Source organism: Xiphophorus couchianus, chromosome 15 (genome assembly GCF_001444195.1).
Source record: "Xiphophorus couchianus chromosome 15, X_couchianus-1.0, whole genome shotgun sequence".
Lineage (NCBI taxonomy): Eukaryota > Metazoa > Chordata > Actinopteri > Cyprinodontiformes > Poeciliidae > Xiphophorus > Xiphophorus couchianus.
The window spans coordinates 6,908,720-6,932,724 of record NC_040242.1 but is presented as its reverse complement, the minus strand read 5'-3'; the positions used below and the strand labels follow the sequence as shown (position 1 = coordinate 6,932,724).

General features: G+C 38.7%; 1 protein-coding gene across 4 annotated transcripts in view; it reads right to left on the bottom strand.

Annotated features, from left to right (window-relative positions):
- Window positions 1-17,478, bottom strand: part of slc24a4b (solute carrier family 24 member 4b) — a 41,075-nt gene extending 23,597 nt beyond the window's left edge. The window contains exons 1-3 of one of the 4 annotated variants that reach the window (XM_028040547.1): window positions 10,046-10,226; window positions 9,459-9,955; window positions 1,717-1,824 (exon numbers count right to left, since the gene is read on the bottom strand). In XM_028040547.1, the coding sequence (XP_027896348.1) occupies window positions 1,717-1,824; window positions 9,459-9,621 (271 nt within the window). In that variant the 5' untranslated portion in view covers window positions 9,622-9,955; window positions 10,046-10,226. Of the gene's footprint in view, window positions 1-1,716; window positions 1,825-9,458; window positions 10,229-17,457 lie in introns of those variants that run through there. The other 3 variants (XM_028040550.1, XM_028040548.1, XM_028040549.1) reach the window with 3 other exon arrangements.
- Between the last annotated feature and the right edge of the window lie 6,527 nt (window positions 17,479-24,005).

Genomic DNA, 24,005 nt, shown 5'->3' with positions numbered 1-24,005 from the left:
TTAACAGGATTATTCAAGAGAAAGGAATAAAGTCATATGACCAGCTTTAAACCGACAAGGCAGGGCGGCGGTGGGATGAGAGGAGAAATTTGAGGAATGTCACGGCCCATCCGGTGCCTCTTGTGCTAAGGAGTGGGGAAAGTCAACGTGCGGAAAACTTCAGAGTCTTGTGATTAAAATATTCAGACCGTGCGGCCTTAAAAGAAAAAACACTTACACATTTGTATTGTTTAATGGTGAAAAAAAAATGCCATTTTTGCTCCGTCACACATCAACAGCAGGAAACATTTCTATAATCCCTTCAGGATCCTGCCTCCTATGAACAGTAATGAAGTAATAACCTGGTAAACTTCACTAAGTGAGTAAATTAAATATTTGAAATTGCTTCCAAATTATCCATGACCCAGAGCGTTCTGTTGCATGCTCATCAACATCCCAGGCCGACATGAGTACCCGTTGAGATGCATCATGCAGAATTATCATCCTTTGGATTTTAATTTATCTGTTATAAAAGAGGTCTTTCATTATACTGAAGGTTATTTCACAGTCATCTCCAAATCCTCTTCAGCCTATGAGTTATGTTACAGGATGGGTGTTATTTATAGAAATCTTTATGAAATAAGTAGTTAGCTGGGACTTAACTTCTAGGCCTGGCAGCTTTGCTATTCTCTTTCTACCGAGTCACGCAGGGTCACGGAGCACATGTGACTCAGGGTTTGAGGAAAACAGAAGTTTGCCAGACTGAGCCGATCCAAGCGACCAAGAAAATCCATGAACTCATGGTTAAAATGAAAATAAGGAGGAAATTCTAGCCATGTTTGAGTCCCAATTAGGAAACATATGTTTAAACAGTTCTTGTGCTACGCAAGGTCAGCATGCAGTGAAGTACATGAGTTACCAAAATATCCTAATTTACAGAAAGGTCAGAAGAGCTGCACTCGAAGTAAATACAATTTCAGAGCGTTTTCCACACATTCATTCGAGTTCTTGTTTTCATCTCATTTATGAAAAGTTAAGAAATGTCCAACAGAGATTCAGATATTCAGTGATTTCACAACTCTAGTTGTAGTCATACAAAATAGGCATGAGGATCAAAAGTGCTTCTTAGTGGAGTTCTCTTGCCTATTTTAGTAGCATTTACACCTAAATACAGGTCATCTTCAAAACCTTATTTCCATTTGAAAATGTCAACTTTGTTGGAACAAAATTATGAGTCACTGGAAGTATAAAATCTAAAATGCAAACAGTACATCAGAATTATCTAGACCATCTGACTAAATCTACTAACCAAATGGAGAAAAAAATGAAATATGGCCATTAAAGAATAAAATATATCCTTGTTCAGATTAGAATTAAGATTAAAGGGGTGTGATAAAGTTATACATCCATCCTTATCTGTGCTTACAATATACGATTATGGTTTCAGAGCAGCCAAGCCTGAAGCAACATGGGATCTCCATAAACCAGTCAACATGCCAGCATTATGAAATCACTTTCTCCATCAGGCTTGATCTGTTTTCACCTATAGCAGAAATGTAGCCAAATGCAGTTCATGTATTTCTGAGACAAACGAATAATTTCTATGGTAAATAAGATGGTGCCACCATTTTATTCTTAAATAGATATACCTCAGATTGCCTTGCTGCTGAGAAACAAATTGCAACCAAAGGAAAAACATAAATAAATCTTCAGAAGTTTAAAACTCTTAGAACGTACCTGGCTCTGAACAGTTCTTTGACTCCGTGTCATTTTCAAATCTGGAAGCCATTAGTCTTCTACCCCAGTGTTCAAGGTCTGGATGTCCCTCCACAATCATCCCATGCCCTGAAAAAAGAAAAAAAGAAATAAAACAGAACTGATTAGCCAACAGTAGCAGATGCACATTCAATTCTTGCAGCATGTCATGCATATAAAAGTTAACTGTAGAGCCTGTAGTTTTAACCAAACCTTAACTCAATTCTGCAAACAAAAACATAGCTGATGTTTTACAGCATATTTCATGTGCAGGAATCCATGATCATGCTCATTAAAAAAAAACCAGGGTTTAATTTCACTTAATCCTTTAAAAGTTCTCATTTATGTAGATGTGAAATTTTTATCCAGCTCCAACATGACGTCAAAATACAGCTGTGCCATTATGTTTTAGGGGTGGGGGCTTTTTTTTTTTTTTTTTAAATAAAACTGCTTTTAAGCCTCTAATGAGGACAAGAGGGGGAGAAAAAAAACCTCAAACCTATTATGTAAAGTCGTTCATACGCACCGAGCATCACTTTAAAGTCGCAATTTTCATAAAACGCTGTGATGCAAAGCCAATGCTGGACTGTGGGACAGGATGATGAAACAGTGATGCTGTATGCACATTTGTACTGCTCACAAGGGAATATAGACAACTAATAAGGCAATGTTTAATTCATCCAGAGCTTAGCCAATCAATCTTGCTGCTTCTGTCTAGCTTTAACTCATGGATTATTAAACAAAAACTATTCAATACACATAATGCATGTAGATACTTCCAGCTCCAAGCTAAATTGCATAAATTCCATTTTTAAAACCAAGATTACACCTACAAATTTTATTGCTCAACCTTTCTTTGCCTGCAACCAATGCCATTTCTTTCCCCAAAATCTCCTGGTTTGTCTCAAAGATAATCCAATGGTATAACCATCTGAATTCTACGAAAAATACATCTTTCCACAAATTAAGTTTCCTGATGGTTGAAAGGTATCTACACATATGTACAACTGCACAAATAAGTTTTGAGAAATCTTCCACTTAAATGGTGATTAACATACTAAAATGCCATTTTGTCATGCAAGAAGTCAGAATAGCCAAGATGGCCACAGAATGGTGTACCAACAAAAGGGGAATTAATCACAAATCAACTTACAGAGGATACGGCACCCCCTACATAAAACTGCAGTAATATTTCAGAGCTAGTCAAGAAATGTAAATGTTTAGTGTAAATGAAGTTGCATCCAGTTTTACAGTTATGGATGTTTGAACAGATATTGATTCATTGACACTAAAAGGATTAGGTATGTTATCTGATAAACTGGGACTGATGAAAAACTAGAATCAGGGACTTTCTCCCTGTTCTGAAGGTCAGTGGATTCTCTGGTGATTTGCAGCCTTGGAAGACATTCTTATATTTAAATTAAATTTTAAATACTATTACCTTGTCAGTTCACAAAAACAACATCTTTAAAATAGGTCTTTTTAAAATTGTATGGTTCTTGAAGAGCTTCCATTCTCATATGTTCATCGGTTGGGATTTTCTTTGTTTATTGGTAAATTACCAATCAATGGGCATCAGCAGATTAGACCCAATTTCCTGCTCTCTATAGCTTTTGAACCATTAGATTTTCTGTATCGATTCTTTTAATGCACACATAAACACGTCTATGACTGCAGTACTAAACTTCCTGAAAAATAAAAACAAAAAAATTATGAACAGGTTACAAAATTGATTAGACTTTTGATTAGACTGGTAGTTTTTTAAGTTCTGAAAACCAAGTTTCACAATACATTTGAGTCTGTATTCTTTGGCTCATTGGTTAAAATATACCATAAATCAATTATGCAGGGGGTTTCTGTTTAATCGTTTGTCTCCCAAATCAAATTTTGCTCAAGTTGTAACCCCGTCTCAAAAAGTGTAGTTTGAAAAAAATTAACTTCAGTAATATAGAATTAAATACTCAATTCCAGGCATCAGACAAGGACAGCAGCGCTCAACTTGCCACAGATAGTTTTTTCTAGACTCAAAGACAAATCCAAAAGTATTTCAGAAGCCACAGGATCAGCGGCAACTAAATGAAATTACAGATGAGACGCTACCGCTTCCCACAATTTGTTGCTTTCCAAGACCAAACCCTCCAGATATCAGTTTAACCCATTTTCACCAGTCAAGTCATTTGGCTGCTCTGACATCTCTGGCCTCCCTCCCTCTTGATCAGATGTTCAATTGAAAGCCATCTAATTTCATATCTTGCCATCACTAGACCAGTTTATAATAAATAATGTGGCCTATGTGTGACATTAGAAAACTGGATTAGATATACACAGTCATTTTAAATTTAGTAAAACAGTTTATCAAATTGAAATTTTCCAAACCAGTTGCTTGTGAAACCACATGCTCACAACTATGACATTTCCACTTAAAGAGTCAACACAGGGCGACAGTTTGAGCTGTCCAGTTTACCACCAAGTTGCATTCATTTAAAGATGTGATTCTGTCAGCACCTCTGGGCAGACTGAGAGGGTGTCGGTGCTATAATACGAGCTACAGCCACTTGTGTGACATTGCTGCCTTATGCAACATCAGATCTCTACAGACAGTGTTTTCATTTATTTATATTCACCAAATCATGATCATGTACACTTTAAACCAGGAAATTGCAACTATGGTGCCTTTCTACCCAAAAACTGAAAATTGGTGGACCTAAATAATGTAAAGCCTTTGCGAGGGGAGTTGGGAGGATAAGAGTAATAAAGGACTCAATATGGCCTATACAGACAAAGCCCACTACTTAAAATGTAATAAGACCAAGGGGAAATTTACCCAACATTAAGCTCTTTACCATGGGATCCCCCCACCCCACTGAATAAATGTATTCTAGAAAAAGTTTCAAGTGCAAGATTATATGACAACAAAAAGTGAGGTCAACCAATGTGGAGGAACCTGTGGGATAAGTCATAAGCATATCTCTGTCGTGTGAGACATGTTCATGGAACGCAAACCTAAAATGACCAAAGACTGCCATGCAAAAAAATATTCAGTAGTCCAAGCCTACCTTGAGAAATCAGTAAATTTGCCTGTGGTTGACACTACTGAACATCAGACGCAGGCAGTAATGGTTTAATAACATCCTCGTGCTCTGTCGGAGAAGCCCAGGAGGTAGATAAACCAAGGTCAACCATCAATCAAAAGTCACATGACGTGAACAAGCACACCTCATTTTTTGCTACCATAATTTTCTTGCTCAATCACACAGTCAACTTGCCACAGCAACCTGTCAGAGCAATGCCCCGCTGCTCAACACACCTGTTCCTGCCACCCGTGCGCAGGTCTGCTACATGTGCATATGCACGCGGCAATCAGCGGGAGTGACAGCACGTGGAGCCCCACCGCTGCTTCACGAAGATGCAACCTAGAGGCAGTACAGCACATCTTATCCATCTGGGCCAGTCGGCAAATCATTTGCCACCAGTCACAACTAGGGACCAGGGTAATATGATTTTTTTAGTGTTAGACGACGCAAAAATTATTAGATTGGATTTACTGGCGAGCATCTAAAAAACAAAGCTTCATTAAAAATTAAGTAGTGATCACCTTTAGCTTGCGTATTGGGTGTCTGCTTTTGGTGGCAGGAAATGGGAAACTTTTTTCCCCCTTTTAAAAGAAAAGTGTGGGAGCTGTTTTTAATCATGGGAGTGTGCAGCAACAAGTAGGGGAGGGGCAGCACTGCTCAACTATGTCTCATACGGTAAGAAAACAATCCCCCTCTCATAACTGCCATCTCAATAAAACATTACTAAATATAAAAAAAATGGTAAAATGAAAACTGGTTTTAAAGCATTGGTACAACTTTGACACTGGTAACTGGTAAATTGCCACCATGGTAAGAACTATAGCTTCATTGTGCCATCCCAAATCCTCCAAAGGTTGAAAGTCCAATAGGTCAGAGTCAAAAAGGCACTCATGCTCGGCTTTGGGTGGGTCCTGGGTCAGAAGATCAATTGAAAACATAGGGCCTCAATAATGGCTTCTAGAATGAACCATAGGGGATTCTATTATAATCCATAATATAAATTCAGAATAATCTTTTAAGCCTCTTGTTTCTAGTGTAATTAGACACTTGTGGTAATCCCTTAAAGGTCTGCAATCAGATATACCAAGTGTTTGAATGCCTTTAGTCCAGAACTGCTGAGCAGTAGGAGATAAAGGACCAACAAAAAGCATATCAGGTTCTCATCTTAAACAGCAAGTTCTATTTATTTATTTTTTTAAAGGCATTGCAGTTACATCTTTGAGCTATAAACAAAATCCATGGTGTTTCCCCAAGGCTCAAGTCCATGTCCCACTCTTAATTTATACATGCCACCCTTGAAATCCCAAGTTTTCACAGTTATGTGAATGATCCACAACTTTAAACAGGCATGTCTCCTGATGAGACAAGACCATCAGATGCCTGTTCTAACCAGATCCAAGATATGGGTAAAAACATTTTCTACTCTGCAACCAAAACAAAGTAGTCAGTCTTAAGCAATGTGAAACCATCAAGAGATGTCAAGAACCTTTGTGCTATTTTGATACAAATCCAAGTTTTTTGTCAAGGATATTTACGAGCATAACTGATTAACAGTCTCTTGCTTAGAGAACTAACAATACAACCATTACACCGTACACCAACCCAGAACATTTATTCTTCACCACCTCTGGATTCTATTATTACAGAGCCCTGGGGAAAATTTTTTTTTGCGTTTCCTCGCAATATATTTTGCGTTTTCTCGCAATATACTTGCTGCAATATTTGTTGGTCTATTTTGTATACAGTCACAAATGTCAATTTAAAATTTCAAATCAAGTGCCTCGGTGAGAAGGTGTTTATTGTTAACTCTTTGGTGCAAAAAATGTACTGAAAATCGGTTTATTCACTGCATGTTTGTGTAAGGTTGAGATGGAACTACAAATGAAAACAGCCCTTTAAAACATTCAGACCATCAACACAAAGGAGGCACATTCAAAACCATCAGATGAATTTATTGCTCCGTGATAATAAGTCAGAAATAGTCAAAATACTTTGGATGCATTTTTCATTTCTTTCCTTCTTACGGAAAGTTTCTGTTTATATCATAGGTCTGTGATGCATTTCTATCCTAAAGATATAAAACTTCAGATATTTCACAACGAGATATTAAGATACATGGAAAAACCTTATGAAAACCTTATATTATAGCAGAAAGTATGACAGCCACGTAAGACAGGCTTACAGTATTCATTTATGGCGCATGAACTGGTTAGTATTGTGAGAGAACACAAAAGTATAGCGAGAGAATGCAAAAGAAAAAAAAATCCCCATGTGGGATCCCCCAGGGCTAGGTACATTATTGAAATGCTCTCAGCAAATCTCACATTTGACAAGGCCCAGAACAAAAATTCACGTCACTCAAGATTTCATTTCTGTGCTTGTAATTTTACAGTTTCAGTGGTTCTTAAAGTTTAAAGTGGCCTTTGTTTTAACCTTGGGTTAGTAGCCCTCAAAAGCACCCCTTTCAATCCACCAACATTTTTCTAATCTACAAAAGAAACAAAATAAATAAAGCTGTGTGAGCAAATATTTTAATATGACCTGTCCAATTTAACTCTAAAATCAAATTTTGGGAAATTCAATGAATAAAGAGCCACAATATTTTACAAGTTTCCACATTTAATTCATGACAACCTCCTTTTGATTCATTTTAGCACCCCATAATATGTCTATGCTGGTTTTTACAGCGAGATTTAGTTTTAAACTCTTGCTGGGCCATTTCATAACTTAAAATTTTAAACTCATGCTTTGCTGATTTAGATACATGCCATGACTCACTGCATCATGGTGGGGAAAAAAAGAAAATAAAAATCTGTCTTTAGCAGTCTGGCAGACATAAGGATTAAGCCAAAACTGGCTGGAACTGTTCACACAATTTAATTCACTTAATCTAGTACCTCAGATCATGATGCTGCCAACACCATGCACCACAATAGAAGTTGCAAATCTGGTATTGAAGCCAATAATTTGGGGAGATTCTATCCATCTTTCAATTGTCCCTCTTAGACCAGATTTGTACAGAATGCAGGTGGTTGACTGAGGTCACAAAGCATTAGGTAAACAGTCCCTTCAGTGTTAAATTCATGCTATTGTTAAATTACTGACAAATGTACAACAAGGAAAAATTGTTTGTAAGATCTGGTTCTAGGCAATAGAGGTTATACTCCAACGGACAATGTTGGACTTTATTGAAAAGGTGGTTTTGCAAACCTTTTGTTTATGCAATACATACATAAATAAACTACAGGTTTATGCAAAGGATATTCACACTTGCAACTAGGATGTTGCATTTTTTTTATTCTTAAGGTTTCACTTAAATGCAGGATAAAAATCACAACTAAAAGCTCAGAAAATCAAATATGTTGAATACAGCAAACATCTGTGATCAGAGTAATATGAAGTCCATTTAGCATGTACTGGTATTCAGATAAGATATTTTTATGCCAACAAGAAGTAGGACAAAAGCTTGTGGAAAAGCATATTTTGCTTATCCATGACTGAGGGACCTGAGAACATTTGGGAGACTTAGAAGTTTCTATGGTTCATCATATCTGAAAAGTTTCCCTAAAATAAGGCAGCTAGATATTCTCATCGAAACCACAAGCATTACAAAAATATAAATAAATCGATTGCCGTCAAAATTCCTGCCATAAATCCAGGAGACTCTCCGATCAATTTCCCGAGGGATGGCTGTTGTTTAGTTAACCTTTAATCCCAGTAGTGTCTCATTCTTCACCAGCAAAAATGTCAAGGTTGACCATCAGATTACATAACCGCGTGAGGGCTGAGTGGGATGCTCTGCACGAGCCTGCCGCGAGAGTTCCTGTACACGAGAGGGCATGTTTGGGTTGCGCTCGCTCGCTCACACACACACGAGACATGATCACCACCACCACCGTCGGAATCTTTTTCCTCAGTGTGCTCGCCAATGAAAAAAAATAAATAAAAATTCCCAAGAAATCGCAAACCCCTTCTCTACGTTCCTCCCTCCTTTTCCCCATCCTAGCGATCGTCGGTGGCCTCTGCGTAAAAATCAGCATGCGGAAGCAAAAGGAGCATGATCATCTTCGTGAACCAGTGTGTGCAAAATGTGCGTGTGTCTGTGTGAAGCCCCGGGCCAGACGCGATGATGCCAACATTAACCATGATCTTGACGCTCCACAGATGACGCGCCTGGAAACGGTACATTCTGATACGCATTAAAGAAAAAGGAAAGACAAAAAAACAAAAAAAGCCAAAAAGCAAATTAACATTTTAAGTAAAAAAAAAAAAAAAAAATCTTCACGTGGATGAGGAGCATGCTGTAATTACAAACGTGCCTGTCGGTTTAAAAACGTGCCGCCGCGCACACTGCGGCACACAGAACGTACTTTCATTAAAAAGCTGAGAGCTGACAGCATGTGCAGCTTCAGAAACTCTTAACAGTTATTTGAATGAAACGTCATTTAGATGAACTGCGTGCACAGGTTGGACAGAGTGTTCCTAAAGGGAAAAATGAATCTTTTTCATCATTTGCCCTTCAAATTAAAGCAAAATGATACATTTTTATGGACGACTGTGATATGGCCAAGCATGATCACTGCAGATGTCGGATGCTCCTCTTTCGCCTCCGGTGCATCCCCCCCCCTCTTGTCACCCACACACACTCACCTGTCTTAGTTAACAGTGCCGACATGCTCCATGCCACGAAGAGGACACTGCAGATGAAGCAGACCTGAACGAACAGCATCTCCCTCCTCTTACGAACTTTGAAGATCTTCGCGATTATCGTCTTTTTGGACGGGCACACGGTTTCGGAGTCGTCCCGCTCCATGCTCCGCAGCTCGCTCAGCCGGGGGACCACTTTTTTCTGGCGCGTCCTTGAGAGCCGAAGGGAAAGCTGCCGCCCGGCTCGTCTCTTCACACGGAGTACAGCCGGGATGTGGTCCTCATTTCAAGTCGTCCAAGTGCGCAGACCTAAGAGTACTGAAGCGAATAATGTTGTTTTTTTTCCCTTCCCCTGCAGCTTTAGAAGAGCCTTTTAGGCTGGACAGGGCAATGACAGCGCGGTCAAATTGATCAGCGTGGGTCCAAATTTATTCAGCGATGCTCCTGAATTCGGCTCGAGTCTGCCAGACTGGACGGGATGTCATTTTGTAGCACGCATCCTGTCCCGAAGGAGGGGGGAAAAAAATAAAGTCCGTATCCGCTAAAGAGTTAATGTTCAACATAAGATGCGCCAGTGTTCAGTCACAAACCTGGAAAAACGCTCAGCTGCGCCGCATCACAAATCCTCCGCACCTGCGCCTGTTAAGTGAAACCAATCTGCGCTCATCAGGGATAACTGTTCAAATCGGGCAGCAGTCGTGCGGTGCGCCTCCACCCCTCCCCGCGTATGAACTCCCTCTCCGTGCAGAACAACCGGGCGGGCGATGAGAGCCGACCGAGCAGAGCACGCCTTAAGTACCAGCGAACTTTGCGACTGCTAAGGACAAGCGCCTGTTAGGATTCCCAGATACTGGAGAGCCAGCTCAGGAATACTGTAGTTGGATATTCTTACAATAACAGCATCATTTTTCATGCGATTTAAAAAATAAAGTGTTACAGAAGATGGCGTGCCAGCTCTCTTCTTAATTTTTGAAAGAATGTGAATTATGAACCGTCACCAAAGGTTTTATTTAAGGTGTATGTAGCTGAGCAACTCAACTTTGACACTTCTTTTCAAAAACTTTAAACAATCTCTAATATTATTACAATTTATTTCCTGGAGGAGTCAGAATTTAGTCTTTCAAATTGAAAGCATTAAGGTTATTTAGAATTTGTACTTCATCTATTCATTCATTTCTTGTTTACTTGTCATAGGTAAGCAGGGGGAAAAAAAACTATATTTTCAGGATTACTTTTATAGATTCAGATTCCCTTAATGAGATAAGCTGGATAAAATCCCTCCAACTTGATTCGATTGCTGGTCTCCTGTGCTTGTATTCACAGTGAAAAAACGTAATCAAGAAGAAAATCTCAATAAAAAGATTGGGATTCTTTTTAGGTTTGAGGTTTCAATTTGTCTTATTTATTTCTTCCCTGATTATCAAATCTGGAGGTGACTCAAAAAACATCCAACCCCCCGGCTGGCCAAGAGGTTTCAAGAGAAATTATATTCTCAAAGGATATGCTGAAAGTGAATATAAACCTCCATATCTTAAAGGTTATGGGTCTGAAATAATTATGCTTTTTCTTTATTTAACCATTAAAATATTTGTCTGGACTTATTCTCTCATTTCTGGTATAATGTCAGTATAGATCAATAATTTATGATCAATCTTTTCCCCCTGTGTTATTCTTAAGTGTAGGAAAACTTTACAAGTATTTGAAAGCTTGCTCCATTCATTTCTACATGAATTAATTGTTTTAAAATAATATTTCATTGAATGCTTTAGTATTTGAATTGCTGAAATAGCACAAAGATTGCAAAGATAGAGGCCAAAAAATATGCATAGCAGAAGCATTTGCTGTAGTAAGATCTTAGAACCTTAAAAACTTTACATATTTGAAATGAATGATTTAAAATGAACTCTAAATTTCAAAAAAGTGCTATATGCTATATGTTCCGTAATACAGCTGTAATTCATTGGTGAATCGCACATCAACTGAAACACAGATTATGTTGAATGGAGAATGCCATATTTATAAAGCATTAACATTATGAAACAAGAGATTAGAGGTACTGATGAGAAGTGCTGGTTCTTGTAGAAATAGTACCATGGGCAGGCCCCTCTTTCTCACCTCAGTTTTTAAGCCTCCAAACTTGGTTGTAATGCAAAATGAAAAACAAAACAAAAACACATAAAAAATGTGAGCCTTAGTGTCTAGATCTAAAACTTTGTTATGAAGAATCTCTGTCATACATGTGGTTTCTGGTTTTCAGTCAAATATTTCCAGAGTGAATTAAGGAAGCACTCGTATAAATGATCAACGGTGCATAATGAGTTTGGTAAAAACATGTTTGAAATGATTTTTAATCTGTGGGAAATTCTAACAAAATCAATCCGTTCCTCGGTTTTAATTAATCTCTGCTCTTACTATAGCCTAGGCTTGAATAGTTCGTGTGGTTCATATTTTAAACTGAACATGATCAAATGCACTACACAACTGAAGATAATGTTTGTACGGTAATTTCTAAACTGCATGAGCACCCACCTCACAGAATGCCAATGCTGGTGAGGTTTAATGCAGGATGGCCTCCAAATAAATATCTGCTCATTGCCCTGTACAACCTTGGACTTTGGAGAGTCATATTATCTGTGTTCAGACTCGACTCTTTTAACGCTCCTTAAAAACTAAGTGTGCAGAAAAAGTTTTTACAAATTCAGCTCTTCCTTGACTCCTTGAAAGCACCACGCTGCTCGCCATTGATCAGCCCAGAACATGGTGATCTTTCACACTGCTGGAGCTTCGCAGTGCCGCTAATGACAAAATCATCCGTATCTCTTTACAGCTGCATTATGAAACCAAATCCAATATCTTTCTGGGTCCTGAGCATATCCCCTTTTAATAACTGGCCTGCAAGTCACCTGCAATCCCCATTTTGATATAAAGCTGAATAATTGAGGTGATAGATCCTCCAGCTCAGAAGCATCAGTGTTTCCATTACCCCACAAATCTAAAAGGAGATGATATATTTTTTTTTTTCATGGCCTCAAGGTTTTAACTGGCATGATAAAAAGGGCTTATTCTAGTTGCTTTTCAGAAAATTGGTTTATATGGAGAGATGTATTGGAACTGAGCATGCAAAAAATTAATATTACAATGGAGTCACTGCAAGAAGCTACAGACTAGCTGAAGTCAGTGAATATGTTAATACTTTCAGTAAGGAAAAGATACATTTCAATATTCAGTAAATAAGCCTATTGACTGTTTGATATGAATTTTTATCACATTCACCGCTGTGCAAAGACGTTCTGAGTCATCCCTTTTCTTTCTTTTGCTTTCAAGAGTCTTCTAGAGCGATCGTCCCACATGTGCTTGTTGACTTGCACCTACCCAAGACCGGGTTGCAGATGTGAAAGACCCAGAATAGGAAAACCCAGACATCTTTCTGTCCAGCAACTCTCCTCAGATAATTCTGAAGAACAGCAAGGCGTTCCCTTGCCAGATAGGATATAGTACATCCAGTAAGTTCAAAGTTTCCAGCTGGGCATCCTATCGCAGAGACATGACCGGAAAACCTCCAGGGGAGATGCCCAAGAGGCATCCTTAAGAACTACACCTCTCATTTTGATGCAGAGAAGCAGGGGCGCTTCAACTTATCTCTATGGCTGAGTTTGGCCACTCTATAGAGGAAGCACATTTCAGCCGCTAGATTACAGATGGAAAAGTAAATCAGGCTTTTTGGATCAAGTTCTCCACCACAACATAGCAGGCCAGTGTGCATGTAGCTGCAAAGGTCCAAATCCAACTATCCATCTGTCACACCTTTCTATTATAAATACAGAAATCTTAAACTCAAGGGACTCAAAAATAAAAGACAACATTGGAAATAAGTCTGTTTTAATTGGATCTTAAGCCACTTTGTTTTGTATTCATCTGTTAAAAATATAACAGTAAAGCCATTTTATGTGCATAAAATGTTATTTTAGCTGCAATCAGGTATCATTATATTCTGCACAATGTCATTTTGCCCAGGTATAAAAAACTGGACAAAAGAAAAATGGGTGAAAAAGCTGCTGAAGCAGATTCAAGTTCAGTTTGGCATCAATACCCCCCGACTACTGTACTACTGTTTAGTAGTTGGCACTCTCTCAATTGTGTCACCAATACAGTCAAGCTGAGGACTTTGCAGAGTCCAGTGAGCCAAATGCAAATGATGAGGGAGAACTGTTATGTGGTGTTAGATGGCTTAAGCTTGAATTGCAGGGTTTTACTAAACAAAGCAATTAGGCTTCTTTTTGGAATCTAGTGAGTAGTCAACATTCAGAGTAAAGCATTAAGGAATTTAAAGAGAAGTTTAAGACTGGCAATAGACTGTGCCTAAAAATAACTGGAAACAACTTTCTCAATAGTTACGTACATTTAACTCAGCTGTCCATTATTGCCATAATTATCAGGCTCTTCTCAAAAAAGGAGTCCGTTCCCACAGGGAAGCATTTAATAACTTCAAGCATAGCATACTACCTACCATGTGGAAAATATGCTTACTTGCGGTTTTGCTGAGAGCTAGCTGAGACATCGGCTTATTTAATTCTTAAAGTAGCGGCAAACACCAAGTCTGAAGTTGCTCATGGGCAGCACAAATAAATAAACATTACCTATGAGCACTTCGTTTTAAGCCTGCTAATTAACATGTTAACTTGTTTTCCAAGTTTAATTAGATCTAATAAGGGTCAAAAGACAACTTTCTTTGAGGGGTTTCCTCATGCTGAACTAAGCTAACTTGCTGCCTGTGGATTCATTTAGCAAGAACAAACCTAATGAGGGGAATAATTATCTGCATTATGTAAATTTTAAGACAGTCCTTTAGCACTTGAGCACAACACTGTCATGCAACTAAAAACACACAAGTGAGGGGTTGTGAGGCTCCTTGTGCTTCATGTATTCACAGAGGTCTTCTGCTGCCTCCAGCTTTGCCAGCACAGCATGCAGGGAAACTTCTGCAGCACATCTCTGCTTATAATATTGGTCCATGCATGGATTGGTTATGCTAACGCCAACTTCACACCACGAACGCTGCTGATCGCTTAAGCAAAAACTAAATTTAAAGGATCAAAACCATTACAATCTTCTGCGGAACAGGGTTGCATAAGATCAGGACTGTCCTTGTCAGTACAGTGCAAGGCAGCTCTCCAAAATCATTAACCGTCATTTCCAAGAAGCATCCAAGAGGCTGTGTGAGGGGTGAACATGGAAGGCATTGCAGGTCATTAGTCAGCGCTTTCCAAATTCGTCGCCAGAACTTGTCTTTAGCAGACTGGGTCTTCCGTTTGCACACATATACAACATGTGTGACTCGTGCCAGTGCCAAGAGATTAGTCTCCTGCAGGCCCCTGTCCACACAGTAGGGAAGGCAGTTGGGGAGAAGTGCCAGGGCCTGCTTACAGAGATTTAGCCACTACTTTAGACTCTCTGCCCTTAGTCAAACTTACACGTCTTTCTGTGTGTACAGTGGGTCCGAAAGAACAGCCACTGATCTGCAGAAGAGATAATAAATGGATCTTTAGAGATGTCGCAAGAACAGCTGGAGTGATGTTAATGTGTTGTTTTGGTATAAATGTCAAGACATGTGTCATATACTTGAAGTGCAAATGACTAATGACTAGAGGTGAAGTACTTAACAATGATAGTCACACAATAATTGCCATTTGACTCAGAACTGCTCACTTCAGCTCCAGCAACATTTTTTGCTGGGATGATTCATCTTGTTTATTCGCTGGTTTGCACTGATTATGTTCCAGTCTTAATAAGCGACTGTTGTTTTTGCTGTTGTGGAGATATTTTGACAATAAGGCATTGTGAATCAGTGCGCTCCACGCATTTCATTTCTTAGTGAGTTTGAAATAATTCCCTAGCTTCTTAGCTTACTTCTAAGCATTTAATAAAAACCTCTGGCTGTTACTCGCAAAGAAGTTGCTTAGTTAGCACATATCTTGCAGAGAACATTTTGTCATCAATAACTTCCCTCTATTTAGTAAATCATTTGGACAATTGTATTTCTATTTTCTCTAAGCCAGTGGTACTCAAGCTTTTTAGCTTCTGATTCAAAATAACAATAAAAGAGGCTCATGAGCCTATCTATTAAGTATTCAACAAAGTTAGTTCAACAAATGATGCCAAAAGCAGCCACCAGTTTGTTTTCTATATTTTATTTGTATAAGTGGTGTTTTAGATGTTTTATAACATCCTTAAAAGCACATGCTTTATTATTTCCCCTTTTTTATACGTTATATTTTATTTAAAGAGGATCTTAAAACTCCACCCCTACTGGGCCCCCAACCCCAACTTTGGGACCCACTGCTGTAAACCTTTCAAGAGTAACACTGTTCAAGTAAGAGGAACTAGTTTTGTGTACTTTCAAACATAAAATTAAATCCATAAATCAAGAAAAATGTGCATATAGCCAGCAATATCATAAAGGATAAGTGGATAGCACCGACATTTGTACTGTACGTATTCAAGAAGTATTGTACTTTTTCAGTGGTGTTGTGAGACAGCAGGTGCAGTTATTGGTGTGTGGCTGACATAAATAAATCAAGTTTAATATTTTGATTGACCTCGTTTCTGCCAGTCTGCTCGCTTACTTTTTTGTGGGGGGAAAAAACAAACCAAAAAAAAAAAAAGATGTACCAAAAATAAGGATATTTGCAAAACTAACAAGAAGTCTACATGTTGGATTTTTCAGAACAAATACTAATCGAATCAGAATTGTGTTGTTTAGCTTAGACCACTGCCATTCTATTATAATCAAACCCCACCTACTGAAAACATTGTAAACACAAAATCATAGCTAAATGGTGTGACACAGGGCCCATAAAAATTTTTTTACATAGAGAGTCCAGGAAAAATAAATATTTTATTAATCATCAAAAGCTTCCAGACAGATGGAGAGGAACATATCCCTTTTTGAGAAGCTTTTTCTTGTCTCAATCTGCCAACTATTGTCAAGCTCATTTTGGATTAAAACAGGTCACTGTTCAAGCCTGCAAAAGCAGCCTTTCTTATTTAAAAAAATTGAGATTTCTTTTTTCTTTTAGCAAGATAAAAAAAAAATATGTGCCAATTTTCTGCAGCTGACAGCTTCTCAGTCAGCTGCAGAAAGAATTTAATATTCATCATGAGTGTTTCACGGCACCACCTCAGGTTTATTTGTATGCCTGCTCAGGTGTGAAGAGTAAACAGGGCAGAATCGAGCAACAGTCGGTTCTGTCTGTGTACTAGTGGATGCAACAGTTATCTCTCTATTACCCTCTTGATCTGTCAAAATATGAAAACTCACCCTTCTTATTGCTGATATGAGGCAAGTCAGACAACCCCCAATGTGCACTGCTTTTTAATGTATGCAATGCAGTGTCATATGCTTGCAAGGCACCAAATTGATTGTTTATGTGATTTTCATGCCTGCTGACTTGCTTTAGCTCTTGAAAAATCTGTTACATAACACATAATGGGCATTGAAATAGAGTGCAGTAGGTGGCTTCTGACTTATTTTTTAATACTGAAGAAAACCTTACATTAGATTTTTTTTTTTTTGAGAAAGTAATTCTGTAGCAGGATGTGATGATAAACAAAATCCCAAAGTTTTTTTAGTTCGGGGGTATTACAAATAAATCACATTGTGTATGGCTCAATTAAATTATAATTATTAATTCTTCATCTTCTGAGGAAGACTATAATATGCCTCAAAGAACTTTGGGTCTAACCAGAGATTTAAAAAAAAAAAACTAAATGATTTGACAAGCTTGCAATTAGCAAATAGCTGGCCCACTTAACATCAAGCTTACATTTAATTAAACAACTTTCCCAGCTAGCAATTACATTAGATTGAATATATAATAGACAGGCCTGTAACCACATTACATTCAATAAAATAACTTGCCAAGCTAGGAAGTAGCTTGCAGCTGACCAATGCTTAAAGCAGTTAGTATATAGTTTGAATTTAGCAAATAAACTTTCTACTCACCAATTAAGTTGCAAATAGCTAATAATTAGGGCAGTTAACATGCAGCTATAACTTCCAGTTGACAAAGTTAGCATATAGTTAGCTCTTAACAACTTAGCCAATAATTTACCTTCTCCTTCTTTTTTGTGGTGGTTAGCAAGCAGCGTTTAGATGTGCATTACTGCCATCTACTGGAATGGAGTGTGGACTAAGATGCTAAATATATATATTAAACAATAAAAAAAGAAAAGAATAGAAAAAAATATATGGGACATTCTCTGAATTTGGTGCATTTTGTGTCTCACAGGTTTATCTCAAAGATTTTCATATTATGCAAACAACATTTTTTGAGAAAAATCAAGAAATGGAAATATCCATGTGTCTTGGTAATGTAACATGCAAATATGTTTTAAAAATGATGTTTTGAAAAATTTTATGGGTTGTTGAAGCATAGAAGTCAGCCAAAGGAGCATGTCCCCACTGACCAATGTTAATTTTTCAGAGAATATGAAACAAATAAAAATATACAACAAATTGATATGTCCTACTACCTTTAAGGTAAACAACTTCATTCTTTCAGACATCAGTTCAGTTTTTGTGAACGCTTATATTCAGTTTAGCAAACGTCAAAGCTCCATAAAAAGGAATTAAGTTATTCTGCGATTCTTAAGGCATCGGCCATATGACTGAAAAAAAAAATCCTGGTTATATCTTAAAGAGACTTAATCTTTTGTAATGAGCAGCACATAAATAACTTCATTATTCTTTTCTCTGCAGTGCAGAAAGGGATGGGTAGACAGGCAAAGAGCAACCTTTTCCCTGTGGAAATGTAGAGTGGAGAGCCCCATTCAGACTCACTTCAGAACATGCTGGCCATTCATTCTGAAAAGATAGGATCAGTACTGCGAAGACAGGCCACAAAGTCTATATTAATGTAGGAAGCTGTTCTCTGAAACAGAGGACAAGTGAAAGTAAGTTCTTACAAAGCAATCTCTTGAAGCTAAAGTAGGAGGGGGCATGCAATAAAATCAGAACGGCCTGTAGATTTCCCTGCTGTGTGATTATCATCACCCTGTACAGCTACATATTGGACACAAAAGTTTTAGTTGCAGTGTAGGAGGGCGATGAGTAGGAGTTGTTAATGTCAAAGTCTAAATATTCATAAGCAGGCATCGAGAGTGACTTTTTAAAATGAGTTTTTAGTTGAATTTTGAGTTCATCTGTCTATTTGTGAGTGCAAGCTTTGCATGCATCTTTAATTTTTTCTGCGGCTCTAAAATTCTCTATATAGTTTTGCAAATGTAAGTTATTTTTCTTCCACACTATGATCAAATTTTTAGCTGAAGGTCTTGAGTCAGTTTTGGCCTGGATCATGACATTCATAACATCCCATAGTGTTAAATTGCGCAGTTCTGTATTGCTGGTTGTTTTGAGTGCATATGTAACAGCGTTCTCAGTCAGCACTGCTTATGTTCTCCTTGTTGTGACGAGAAAGGGAATTGACTGTTGATCATTTTACAACCAGTAGGCGGGGATCAGGTTGTTAGTACCAATGTCATAGTTAGGTTTGGCAAAGTCACTGGTAAAGGAACTGTTGTCTACTGACAATGATCCTCAGCACCATCACAAGCTTTATAGTCAAATCTTCCAAAAATATTTTTATAACATCTACAAACCTCTACATAAAGTATGTTATTTGGATATTATGTGACAGAGAAACACAAAGTGTTACATAATTGTGAAATAGAAGGAAAAGGAAACCTGATTTAAAACTTTTTTTGACAAATACAAAAGTGTTGCAATCACTTGTATTGTTTGCAAAATGATTGGAACTGATTGGAAGGGAGAAGTTAGATTCCCGGGATGGACTTTGATTGGGCCATTCAAACTCTGGATTCATTTTTAGGGTTTTTTGCTTTGATCCATCCATCCATTTTCTAACACCCTTGTCCCTAGTGGGGTCGGGAGGGGTGCTGGTGCCTATCTCCAGCTAATATTCCAGGCGAGAGTCGGGGTACACCATGGACAGGTCGCCAGTCTGTCGCAGGGCAACACAGAGACAGACAGAACAAACAACCATGCACACACACACTCACACCTAGGAGAATTTAGAGAAACCAATTAACCTAACAGTCATGTTTTTGGACTGTGGGAGGAAGCCGAAGTATCCGGAGAGACATGCACAGGGAGAACATGCAAACTCCATGTAGAAAGACCCCAGGCCGGGAATCAAACCCAGGACTTTCTTGCTGCAAGGCAACAGTGCTACCAACTGCGCCACTGTGCAGCCCGTTTTTTGCTCCCTAAAAGTCTAAAATACTTTGCCCTTTGTAGCTTTATCTAAATTTTGTCCTTTCTCTGCTAAAGAAAGCACCTCCACAGCAAGACGCTCCCACCACTATGTTTCACTGTGGAGATGATGTGTTCATGGTAATGTAAGTGTTAGTTTTCCTTCACACACAAAAATGTAACATTTTTGTCTCATCTGAGTAGAGCACCTCATTCAACATATTTTTGTGTCAATTACATGACTTAATTTCAGTAATCATTTATTCTTCCCACTCTTCCATATGTCAGGTTTGCAGCATGCATAACTGATAGATTTTAAATTTGATTGGGCCATCTGTAATGTCACAAAGAGACTGCAGAGAAAGTTGTGGAAGGAGAAAACCTTTGCTCACTAAGAAAAACACTCAAGGCCAGACTGAAGTTCACCACAGAGAAGGTAGTAAAGGAATAAATATTTTTTTGGCATATTTGGACAACAGAACTATGGAAATATTGGGATAAGCTAATTAACATATCCAGGATAAAATATGATAATGGCTGAACTTCACTTTTACAATTTAAAGAAACCAGGGAAGTTTTAGCTTTACCTATTCAGGGTCTTCTCACGACCATTGCATTGGATCTGAACTAAGCTGCTTTCAGATAAACAGTTACAGAGCTGAGTCACTTCTCTGGATTCATGCTCCTCACTCTGGACAGTGCTTGTTTTCGTATCAACATCTCTCGGTGAAAATGATTCACAGGCTGACTTTACTCAGCCAGTAGTAGGCTGGAGTCCTGAGTTTGGCAGAGGCGTCTCCGGGGGTAAACACAGGGAAGCTGATCTTTATTGTGGTGTCTGAGCTGGAATTAATCATCGGCAGGGTCTCCTTGCAGCTCTCAAGGTGGTGTCATGTGTGTCACATCAGATAAAGTCGGGTCGCTCCGATGTGCTGAGTGGAAAAAGCAGGCTGACCAGGTTGCATTCTGCTGACTGGCTGTGACCACTCGTCAGGCTGTGTGCAGCTTGCTAAGAGGCCGATACGGCCCTCATCCAAAAAAACGCGTTTCCTGATCCTATGGCTTGCATCACCTCAAGTCACGGACGACCGACTGGTTTGTTTTGCTCTGAGGGGAAGAGAATGTGCTGCTTGTACCTTGGCTGGGCAAAACAGTCTCATGTGATGTGTCCTAAATATCTAGCCACATACGCATAATCATTGAGACAAGCACATGTCTCAGCAAGGGACTCAGACAGGATCAGTCCTAGCCATGAGTGCATCCAACAAAGACCATTGTTTTTATCAAAAGGCAACATGACAACTGCCGTTTTGAAGGCTGTAGATAATCTGGAAAGCACGAGCCTTTGAATTTGTTCTCATGAGTATTCCTGCTGTGTGTCTAAGTGTGAAAAGCAACTTGCTTAAAAGAATCACAACCAGAATGGCTTAATTCAGATTTCCTGTGAAAAATCTTTTTAAGTATGTGTTTCTATTAGCATTCTTATCAAAGACACACTTCTGATTTTTTTAAATAATCTAAGCTGGGTTTTTAAACTCCATACGTTTTTCAATTCTCACAAAGGGCTGCTGTGAATTTCTGACTCGTGCTTATTGTCATAAACCCAAAAATAAAATAAAAAATCTTCATGATGTCCATTTCGGCAAAGTGACAGCTTCATTTTTTGAGCAGCACATCATGGGATTTTTGTGCCTTATGTCTTATTTGAAAGCTGTGTGGTTTTATGGGAGTTTGTCCCCTATTCACATTTCCACACTGATGTCACTGGTATTAAGTGGTCTGCTTAGAGAAGAGAGACGTGCAACTCATAAAGGGATTGACTTCATTCATTTATTTATTCATTCATTCTCCATCATGCACAGATGAATGGACATTCAGGAACTAGATGCTTTCTGTTTGAATGCAGCTTTGTGCCAACGTGTACAGTGCGAAAGGCACAGTGGTGTTCACCCTGGAGCCCGGTTATGGAATCATGATTTGACTCAGTCCGACAGATTGACAGCGCACTTGTGGAGCTGAAAAGTCTCTTGCTGGCCTCCAGGGGGCAGAGCAGTCTCTGTGCCCCCAAGGCGTTTCTGCCCTGTGCTGTGGGCTTAGCTGCTTGTTACATTAAAACAGGGGCTTCTGTGACAGAGTCAGCATTATGAAAGCTAAGAGGATTAGCTGATGGACATTTCTGGCATTGGCGGTCAATTATCAAAATGAAAAGCGGTGACTGGGCAGAGGCTGGCATGCTCTGTGGCACAAAGAGCTCCTCCTCATCCGCACTCTCTCTCTCTGCTCCAGTCTGTCACAGGTTACTTGGGTTCAGGGGAGGGGTGGGGGCAAATAAACAATAGCATCATGGGTGTGTTCCTAAACATGAAAGTTTTTGTTGTATGTCTCTGAGCAAGACTGGGGATTAAAAAAGAGCATTTAAATTTTAATGTTTCTAAAGTGCAAAACTGTGCGTTATGCAACTGTATAAAACCAGGGCTGCACGTCATCCAGTCAGCCGTGCTTGAGCCTAACTCATTCAACCACACACACACACTCCCATACAATTCCTTTCACTACTCAAGTGTGTGTGGGTATGTGTATCCTCCTTCCCTCCCTCCCCATCCCTGTGATTACTTCATGTGCTATCATATCCTGTTCCAAGCATGTGTGATGATGTGAGAGGCTGAGGTGAGGGGGAAGGAAAGAGGTTTGTTTTGGTGTATCCATGAAAGAGGTATTCCACAGCTGCCCGTTGTAAGGATCTACTCCAGGGATTCACAGTAGGCTGCGAAGGTAATCAGCCGAGTCACTGTACCACCACTGCTGCCGAGGACACATCACGCCAGCCAATCTCCATCCTCAGCAAATCAACTTTCTAATATACAGCTGTAACACCTCACAGCGGCTCAGAAGAGGTGCATTCTAGAAGATGCAAACCACTGAGGCGTTTCATCAACAGTCAGGGAATTCAAGTTAATACTTTTGTTCTTCCTTTGTTAAAGCATTTCATGAATTACATGTTAATCCTGGCTCTCAAAAGCAGGTTCAATTAAATCCAATCCTGGTTATGACTTTAGTGACAATGCCATCCCATCACTGTGCTACAGATTACCTGGCTGCATTTGATAGGGGTATTCAGAAGCTGGTTAGATGTCGTTGAAAAATGTCTCCATCTGCTGTTGCTGCAGTAACTAGTTCACCTGGTAGGACGTGAGGCTCGAATCAAATTAGATCAAGTTTCTGTTTATTGCACATTTTTAAACAACCTGTGCATAAAGTCCCCAAAGAAAAAGCTCGTACACATTAATAATACAAGTTAATCAGAAAGATGAAAGAACATAATTTAAAATGTGCACAGTAATAAAATTCTAGAAATTTTCTGAAGAAATTTTAAAGGGGCCTACCAAAGTGTGCCCGTCGGTTTGAACCCTGATGCTCAGCAACTAGGCTAAGGTGAATTAAAATGTAGTCAGTAGCATGTGGAGAATCAAAGCATTTTGACTAACGTGCATTTACTGCATCCAGTATGCAAACATTAGTGTAAAGTAAAAATTGGTCAAAATGCTAAGGTTAGCTTAAATAATAGAGTTCAATAATAAAATCTTATTAAACTGCTTTGGATTGAGCGCTTTTGTGAGCACTAATTAGGAGCAAAGATGATTATTGCTCTTTTGTCAAGGATTTGATTTCAACACGACAAAAAATAATGGGTCAAGAGAAAGTGAATTTAAACATTTTCATATTGTGTAGTTCTTAAAACACTGCCCAGAATAATCATACGGAGTAAGAATAGTAAGGACACAAGAATAGAGGGACTCAACAAGAGAGAGCTTCAGAAGAAGAGAGACTTTCAACAAAATGTGCAAGAAAAGTTCTACTGAAAAGATAAGATCTCAACCACACTAGTACAAAACCTTTAATATAAGCTATGTGTACAGCTGTCTCTTAAGCTTAAGCAGTCACCTTCAACCAGGAGCAGCACTTGTACTTCATCTAACTTCACAAGGTTTTAGCAGACAGAGATTTTTGCTCTTTCCTCTTTGCATAATCTCTCCAGAGTCCTGAATCCTCTCTCTTCAGATCACTTGTTTTTTTTCCTCTTTTTGTACATCTGTGGACTGAAATGGCTATAAATGAAGCTTCATCTTATTGTGAACCCTTTTTTCTGTTAATTTGGCTTTATTTTTTTATATCCTGTTGGAAGATCAAATGCAACCAAATTTCCATTTTCGGGCATATACTAATATTTTAGGTTTTATCAGATTGAAGCACAGGGATTTAGTTAAAAGTTCCGCAAACTT